At 38.5% G+C, this 9,056-nt stretch overlaps 1 protein-coding gene and 1 non-coding gene across 3 annotated transcripts; both read left to right on the forward strand.

Moving 5' to 3' along the window:
• Nucleotides 1-3,150: 3,150 nt before the first annotated feature.
• TRNAH-AUG (transfer RNA histidin (anticodon AUG)) lies at nucleotides 3,151-3,228 on the forward strand. The gene has a single exon. It is a non-coding gene; the product is annotated as a tRNA-His (tRNA).
• A 1,944-nt stretch (nucleotides 3,229-5,172) lies between these two features.
• Nucleotides 5,173-8,699, forward strand: LOC133885674 (uncharacterized). 2 transcript variants are annotated; one of them, XM_062325412.1, is made up of 5 exons: nucleotides 5,173-5,354; nucleotides 5,472-5,578; nucleotides 6,466-6,500; nucleotides 6,607-6,666; nucleotides 8,364-8,699. In XM_062325412.1, the coding sequence occupies exons 1-5, from the start codon at nucleotides 5,352-5,354 to the stop codon at nucleotides 8,429-8,431; spliced, it is 273 nt and encodes a 90-aa protein (XP_062181396.1). In that variant the 5' UTR covers nucleotides 5,173-5,351; the 3' UTR covers nucleotides 8,432-8,699. The 2 variants fall into 2 exon arrangements, with proteins under 2 accessions (XP_062181396.1, XP_062181397.1); XM_062325413.1 differs by lacking the exon at nucleotides 6,607-6,666 and having other exon boundaries at nucleotides 5,188-5,354.
• Nucleotides 8,700-9,056: the final 357 nt, after the last annotated feature.

Below are 9,056 nucleotides of genomic sequence, written 5' to 3' on the forward strand. Positions count from 1 at the left end.
ATATTCCGAAAATCTTAAAGTACCATAATAGAAAATTAAAGAAATCACGAAAAAATCAAAGAAAAACAGAAATAACGGAAAATAAGCAAAAAAAAAAGCAACATTCAAGCACATACTTACACATGGCAATACATGAAATATTTTGAAAAAAACTAATAGCACATTTTTACAAAAATAGCAGTCATCTTTGTCGGTCTTGAAATCAATAATACCAAATCTTACAACTTTGCTTTCTTCTCTAGGGCACCTTAACTTGCAGCATCTTTCACAGCTCTCATTCCCGGGGCTGGATGAGGGATAATTTTTTCCCCGTGGTTTGACAGGGTTTGGGTTGGGATGTTCCAACCCCGGTCCATGTTAAATGCAATATCTACCCACTACGTGGATTTCGTCCCTAGTGTGGATCTGATCCATGGGTGGCAGGGATCTGGCGAGTTTTTTTATATATATTTTCGATTAAAAATTTAAATAAATAGATTCCTCATCGTAATAATGGTACAAATAGGTGACTGCAACCCCTTGAGAGGGCTGCAGCCCTATGAGAGGGCGGTTGGGAAGCCTTGCCGCCCCTGAGAGGGCAGGTGGCCTAACCACCCTCTCAGAAGGCGGCAAGGCTGCTAACCGCCCTCTGAGGGGGCGGGTAGGGCTTGTCGCCCAGTGGGAGGGCGGTTAGTGGCCTTGCCGCCCTCCCGGGGGCGGTTATGATATTTTAGTTTTTAAAAGTTGCAAAATTTAGTGTATAATGTTGCTCAAAATTTGAAATAGGTATTTTGTAAAATTTGGAATTAAAATGGTTGAAGAGTACTGATAAAGGTATATTAGGGAAGCGAGAATTTGGAGTAGTTTACGTATTATTCGGAGGATAAAAAATCAATATTTGTGAACAAATTGTATATGTGAAGCACTCGCAGCATATTACAAGGGAATAAGGTTGCGAACGGTGACAAACATAAGATTAAACATATGGTGGAAAACATTACATGAGACTGTAACCACGACGATAGGACGAGAGAAAAAAGGTGGCATGTACGGTTCACACTAAGACCTACTTATTAGTGCGTTGCTTCTAATCATAACATGCCTTAGGGAGTGGAAACATGTCAGGTTACATCAGATACTCTCTACTGAGTGCACCTAGGATATTTTCCCTTTCGCAAGGCATGGGGACCTGCCGTCTTAGCACGACGGGCCCTCTCCCGCTTCCTTGCCCTCTCAGCCTCCCGATCCTGAGCCGCGGTATGGTCCTGCATTTCTTTCCTCATGTGCTCTTTTTCCTGCCGCTTCAGGCATAATTCCTCTTGCTGTTGCTCATACTCCCGACGTGCGTAAGCTTCCCTTCTCCACCTCATGGTCATGTTGACCCACTGCTTCTGGTCCTCATTTTGCTTAATGTTGAGCCATTGAATAAAATCACAGATCGGTGGAGGGGACTAAACAAATAGAACAAGATGAGGTTAGTAAAACAGGGTGTGAAATCGGCAAAGATGTGGCTGATATTTGTTGTTATACTGATGGATACTCATATGGTCCATGTTGAGGTCATCTCATTAGCTTTACTAAGACCCTTCATGACATGACGAAATCCAGACAGATCTACACCGTTAGGACCATACCTAATTTCACTCTCACCATAATGTATCTGAAAAATTAATTTATCTACCATCCTTGGAAACATCCACAAATATAACCAATGTTAAGACCGACGAACTATATTTCTTAGTATCGGAACTAAAAATATTTACCGACACCGATTCATGTCTAATAATAGGTTCTTCAATAGATTCTTCAATAATACCCCTAACCAAACTAACCTACAAATATTACTCTATACAATCTACATTTAATAGCTATCCTACCATGTCGGAATTAATATTGACAGTATACTAGCATTTTCTAAACCATAAACCCTAAATCCTAGGTCATACCGTTAAACCCTAGATCATACATTGCTTAATTCCTATACCACACAATGCTACCATACAATTATTACTCTGTACAATCTACATATTCAAAACTACCATACTACATTTAATTGCTATCCTACCATGTCATAATTAATATTGACAATATTCTACTAAATACCGTATTTTCTAAACTCTAAGTCATACATGTCTAAACCCTATGTCATACAGTGCTACTATACTTATTAACAACAATAAAAATATACAAGAAATTACCGGAAAGTGCTCTTCAAATCCGCGGATTAAATGCAGCAGGGCTTCGCTGCGCTCTCTTCTTCTCCTCTTCTCTCTTCTACTCTCCTCCCTCTTCAGAGCTTTCTCTTTTTTGAATTAAAATGATGATTTCTCCTCAATTTTTAGCTTTTTATAGAGAAGGGAGGAGGTGGGGGGTGGGCGGGCAGCCTCCTTACCGTCCCCTAAGAGGGCGGTAAGGGCCCTAACCGCCCTCTCAAGGGGCGGTAAGGTGTAAGGCACAGGTGGGAAGGCTGTACCCGCCCTCTGAGAGTTTGGTTAGGCCACCTGCCCTCTTAGGAGGCGGTAAGGAGGCCTAACCGCCCTGAGGAGACTGTAGGTGTCTATTTTTTAATTTTTGTGATGAGGAATCTATTTATTTAAATTTTTAATTAAAAAAATAAAAAAACTCGAGATCAGGCTACAATCTCGGCTGATCCCGGCCTTCCGAAACGAAACCTGAGTGGGCCACCGCCTCTGATGCGCCCCTGCTGGGCCAGCTCACGGTTCGCCTGCCTCGCGCCCACTTGGGCCACTGCACGCCAAGGCCACCAGGGCAGCTAGGCACGCTTGAACCGTTCGCCAACCATGGCCCGAAACTCCCGCGCCCGAGCCAAGCTCCGACCGAACCAAAGGCTCGCCACTAGACTAAAGCGCTTTTGTGCACAATAGTAGCCGCATCCAATTTTCTTTTTTATTCATTTATTTTATAGCACACACACCTCTTATTTGACTTTTTCACTATTTTGAAATACGAAAAAGATCCAAATCCAAAACGCAAAGGTCGTCTTATTGAAAACCTCAATCATCACATCCCCTCTCTCCCACTTCACACCTCAGAACACACTGTTCTTATAGAGAGAAAGGCGCTTTCCCATCTTCTTAACCCGAAATGAAATGGCTGAGGAGAAGAAGGTTCCTTTTGGGGGTACCCCCGGGAAGAGATCCAGTGGAGACGGGGTGGGCCTGTAGCTCAGAGGATTAGAGCACGTGGCTATGAACCACGGTGTCGGGGGTTCGAATCCCTCCTCACCCACAGCCTTCCAAAGGGGGAAGGGCCTTTACTTTCTCCCTGAGGGTAGGAAAATCATGATCGGAATAACGGACGTAAAGCTATCGAACTTGGGTATGCTCTTTCCTTTTGTCGAAGTGGAATCGTAGAATAGAATGTGCATATCTATAAAATAATACTTCCGCGTCATACACCACGTGATGCAATGCTTCACACCATAGACTATACAATTATCGTGTACATTTTATAGTGCAATCCATCTTCACGTGCACCATTTTCTAGCCTGAATATCTTGTGTGACCTCTTGATCATCTTGACTTTGATTCCTTCCTGAACCTAGTCCCGGTCTGTATCACCGAGCACGTTCACGCTCAGGACACACCTGTATATAAACAAAACCAACAACCAAATTTGAGCACGAGTTTTCTAAACTTATCTCATATCAATTTACACAATATCATCACAATAATCAATATACTAAAATCTTCGTTTCTGCAAATTTCACAATTAAATTATTTTTCAACATTCATGATTTCGCACATCATTATGACGGTAGTGTCACAGAGGGAAGCAAAATTTAAAATAGTTTCATATGAGGAATGAGAACTTTTTTTGATGGATCGAGGATTTTGATGAGAATCTTTTCTGTGGCAGTTTGAGGATTTTGGTAATTTTTTATAGCATACATGGATTTGTCCCAAGAAATTAATGGTTGGATTCGACACTTTAATTGACTAGAGAGTTCTGTAAAAAATTTCCTCGTAATCAAGTGTAGAGTGAACTAGTTGACTTGTCATATGTCAAATATATTTTAGCCTCGTGGTAAACCTCCATGATAGAGGAGATTGGTTGGGGGCTCGAGCCCCCAGTTTTATACCCGTCAAAAGCCTCTGAGAACTCCGGAAAAGGATCCGACGTTGAATAAAAAAAAGTATTTTACAGCTTACACCTATCTAGCGGTTTTATTTTTTCTCTCACGTTTTCCTATTTTACCTTCCACTTGGAATAAAGATATAAGAATAGCTTTTTGGGTCATGAAGTTTCACCACAGGCTCAATGTGGTACTGAAGTTTTGATTTGGCCATTCAAGTTCTTGAACTCTCTTTTTCAGTCTAAGTTGATCCCTAGGATGACTTGAAGCTCCGCGTGTCCACGACAAATCAACCACCAAATAGGACATGAAATACCCATTTGGCCCTTGTGTCTACCTAGTACAAATCAAAGAGAAGAAAAAACAATTCGGTTCCCTAGCCTTCCAAACAGAATAAAAATCATAGATTGATCCATGACTATCTGATTTTCATAACAACATTGTGTTAAATTGATATATAATTACAAACCTTGAGGCTTAGATCTAAATTAAAATTGTGATTATTTAATTATTTTATTTTAGATTTGATATCCTAAGATTTTCAACTCATTATAAGTATTTATTATTGCGGAGCCATACTAATTGCGTTTAATAAAGAAGCTATAATAATCTATATGTATACTCCTATAAAATACACGAGTTACGGTAGATCCGATCGATATCTATTGTCCATCTGATTTGATTAAATGGTCACCATACAAATTGGATTCCGTTCTTCCTTTCAAAAAATAAATTTAATCTCATATTATTTATCTTTCATAAAATAAATTTAATCTTATATTATTTATCTTTCATATGTAAACTTTTAATATTTACCTTTCATATATTTCAAAAATATATTCGATATCTTATTATTTGTCTTTCATATATAGACGTTCAATATTTATCTTCAATATATTTTAAAAAATAAATTTAATTTACTATTGTTTTCTTAAAAAATACATGAATATTTTAAATTGCTATATTCTAAAATACATGTGCAGTTACTGGTTCAGAAAATAGCTTCAAACTGAAGATACACAGCCGTTCTTGGATGGACTTGGACGGCTGATCATTGACCCACAATTGCCGTAGCATATTTCGGGAATAATTATTATTAAAAAACTCCGGGAGCAGGCACAAGCCCAAACGATGACGACGGCGTCCGTTTCCACCTCTCGCCCACAGATCCAGATTCGTGCTTCCTCCACCTTCTCGTCTCGCACTCTCGCTTCGCTGACAGTAGAAGGGACCAAATCAAGAAACCCCGCGACAGGGAAGGAGACGGCAAGCCGCCATGGTAAGATCCATCCCCTTCTCCCTCCGAACCACCTTTCTTTCCTCCCCGCTCAGTGAACCACATGGTTCGATGGATCTCCCGCAATCTAATCCGTGTTCCCTTGTGTGATTTTGCAAGTCGGCGCTGTTCAATTTTAACTCCTTCCTGACCGTGGTGCTGCTGGTGATCTGCACCTGCACCTACGTCAAGATGCAGTTCCCAGCCATCCTCAACGACCGCACCGGGTAATTTTGCTTTTCGTTTTTGTTTGCTCGCTTACCGGATCACAAAGTATTTTTTTTGGGGGGGGGGGGGGGGGGGTGAGGGGGATTCCTTAATGCGCGCTCTGTTCTGCCCATTTTGTAGTTTTTTTTGTTGTTGTAAAGGCAAACAATTGAAGGGTCAAGATCAGTGCGAAGAATGTAGCTGTTTCGTTTCAGTGGAAATTGGGTCTATGTATTTTAGTTTCAAACTGCTAACGCTGTCGATGCCCAACCACGCGCTGATTCAGAATATGTTCTAACCTCTCATACGGATGAAGCTTCCCGTAGAAGAATTGTGAAACTAATTTAGTTTTGATACCTCCATGATACCAGCGATGTATTGCGTTCTGAGGTTCATAATAGTCCTAGGGAGTATGCAAAAACTTTATTCATGGTCATAGATTTTACATGCAGTGGTATTTGCAACTGCTGAGCACACATGATTTCAAAAGCTGCAGCCCTTGATTCCACTATTTTGCACTTTGGAATGGCAAACTTTTGGTAACTCACCATGAGTTAAACGGAGTTGTTCTGCGCAAGGATTCTTATTTTGGAACCAAGTTCTGCGCAACGATTGTGTCAATCAGTTGAATTGCACTTCGCTTTGATGAAGTTGATGAAAGCTTTTACTTCAAGATTTTTATGCATACCTTGATAAGGAGAAAAGTACTGAATGCTGTCTGCCTGTTTTTTATGAAACCTTTAGTGCTGTACGTATACATTATTAGCTCTTGTGGTTCATTATATTTAAAAATCATATGAACCTTGATAAGGACTTTGAAGGGATCAATACTATGCCTACAATGTTGATTGCAAAATATTATCAGATTTTCTGATATTCTTCCTTTTCTACAAATGTCTCATCACAGATTCCGTGGTTTCTTTTGGAAAGCTGCCAGGATAGGTATGCTTCTTTTCCTGCTGGCTCAGATGTAAACTAAACAGTTTCTTTTCATTAGCCCCGTTCATTTTCCATTTGGAGCACTCAGTACTGTTTGTTTTCTTGTCAGTGGGTATACACATGCTTCAATCCATCAACTTGTATTTTGAAAGGTTGACTTATGTTCAAGGTGCTAATAGTGCATCTTCGGTGCTTTGCTGCTTGATTCTATTGCTCAGTAGCAGTTCTTATTCTTAGACAATTCTATCTTTGTTATCTATGGAGGAATGCTATTATATTCCTTGCATTTTTATCTCATTAGTTTTTGTTTATGTTTAGAAAGAAATGGTGGTGAGCTGATTTTTTCTTTTCATATTTGTTGTCCTGCTGAAAATTAAATTTGTTTCTGGCACTGCAAATTTCAACAGAAAATAAGAAGCTTTGACTGGATGGTAGATGGAATTTCTTTAGTAAAATTGTCAGGTTCTTGCTGAACACACGAAATTACAGTGCAATGGTAGTTGTCTATCACCTTAGACTGCAATGTTGCGTTTCCTATTAATTTCATTGTCATGGGTGACTCATGATATGGTCTCTGTTGTACTATTATACGTGTCAAGTTTAATTACTCTACTCTTACTTGTATCTGCTTCTCAGAGGTTGTGTAAAAAACAAAGATAATCAAAACAGCTAGGACCTTTGCATGGATGACTTGATAAACAATCTCTAAATTTAAGGAATTGTATATCTAATGCAAGTAAACATATAAATATGAATACAAAATAGATAGCTAGAACTCAATACAGTGACTTTCCTTTTTTTGCAAGGACTTCTATATAGTTGATTGAGCAACAACCTCTAAATTTAAGAAAACACGTATTTAATACAAGGAAATAGACAACTAGGAAACATGATAATACAAAATAGATAACTAGGGCTCTAATCCACATGTAGGGTAGCAATTGCATTGGCATTTATCCAAGTTGCGGCACTGCCACGATTACAGCACTGGCATGTGGTGCCTGTTGCCTATTTTGACAAATGTTGCTGATATCTTTGCCTGCATTGCCAGCTAGTGGGTGATGCTGACGCTCACTTATTTGATATTTTGGTCGTAGATTCCAGATTTCATGTAGGCTAGTATATTAGTGGTGTAAATATCCGTTAGGTCAGAAAGCACATATTTTACATAGAATCACTTATTGGCCAAGGAGAGAGGACATGGAATTGAGAGACTCGAGGCAAGATCTAATGCTACCCATTTTGTAGCTATTTACTTGACTGAACACCTTGCAATCTCGAATCTGAAATAAAGTTATCTCTAGTACAATAAAATAGATAAGATGTGTACATTAAAAATAGGAAATAGATGGCTAGGCATCTTATCTGAAACAACTAAAATCACATGATCAAGGTGATCGTTGCAGTCCCATTGTGTGCATCATGGACCCTTAATGGTTCAGATGACAAACTCAATATTCAGAAATTAGCAGTTGATTTCTTTTTTTTGATTGTTTTCTTGTCACTGGTTGATTGGATGATTGGATCTCTTATGATCCTTTCAAACTTTTTAACCATTGATATATGTAAAAGTTTTTAGTTTTATTCGATGAATATTATTTTTTAAAGTTCCTAATCATATATTTTAATACACTTGTATTTCTTTATGTTTTTCAAAAGTTTTGCTTAAATGTGGAAAAGCAATTACCAAAGTTATGTGCTTGGATGGATTGGTGTTGTTTTGCGGAATGATTCAGGAGTATTCATTATTCATAGCTGATATTGTCTGTTAGTATCATATGCTGCGAAATTATTTGGTGTTAGTTATTCATGCATCCCTTTGTTTCTTAAGCATTTGAAATTCAATATCTGTTATATTTTTGTCAGGCGAGCGATTGAGCCCTTGGGTATCATTCGGGTGCTTCGCTATGGGAATATCCACTATCTTCTTCTAATGCCAAGGGGATCATCTCCGTAATTTAGTTAAGGATGCAGGCCATTGTTTTTCAATTATAGAAAGAAGCATATCATATTACACCTTTGTTCATGTTTTTAGTGAAGAGCTGTATGACCATTTAAACTGGTTGGAGGCACCGGTGTTCGCAAGAGCTGCACGTTAATCAAACTAGTACTCAGGTTTGTGCCTGTACTGTGGATGCAGAAATGATATTATGATTGTACCATCTATGTTGTGTTTCAAAGATAATGATGTGTTGAAGATAATGATGCGTGTTGATGATAATGATGTTTCCAAACTGTTGGCCTAATGAGAGAACCGAAGATGAAATTATATTTTACTCCCTTCAATCACGAATAAGTGTCAGGTTTTTTCGTGCAATCAACATTTTTAAACTTTGGATATAAATTACTCTTTAGGTATTGAGTTTAGATATTTGATAATAATATAAGTAGATTTGTCTGGAAAAATATTTTTATAATAGTATAATTTTACTATATTTTATAAATATATTATATTAAAAGTAGTGGTCAAAGATGTCTCTTGGAGCCGTGTCTAAAACGAGATTTAGTCGTGGCTGGAGGGGTATCATATACTGTTTGACTTATTGTGGTAAATATTTT

The sequence above is a fragment of the Phragmites australis genome, chromosome 11, assembly GCF_958298935.1.
Source record: "Phragmites australis chromosome 11, lpPhrAust1.1, whole genome shotgun sequence".
Classification (NCBI taxonomy): Eukaryota; Viridiplantae; Streptophyta; class Magnoliopsida; order Poales; family Poaceae; genus Phragmites; species Phragmites australis.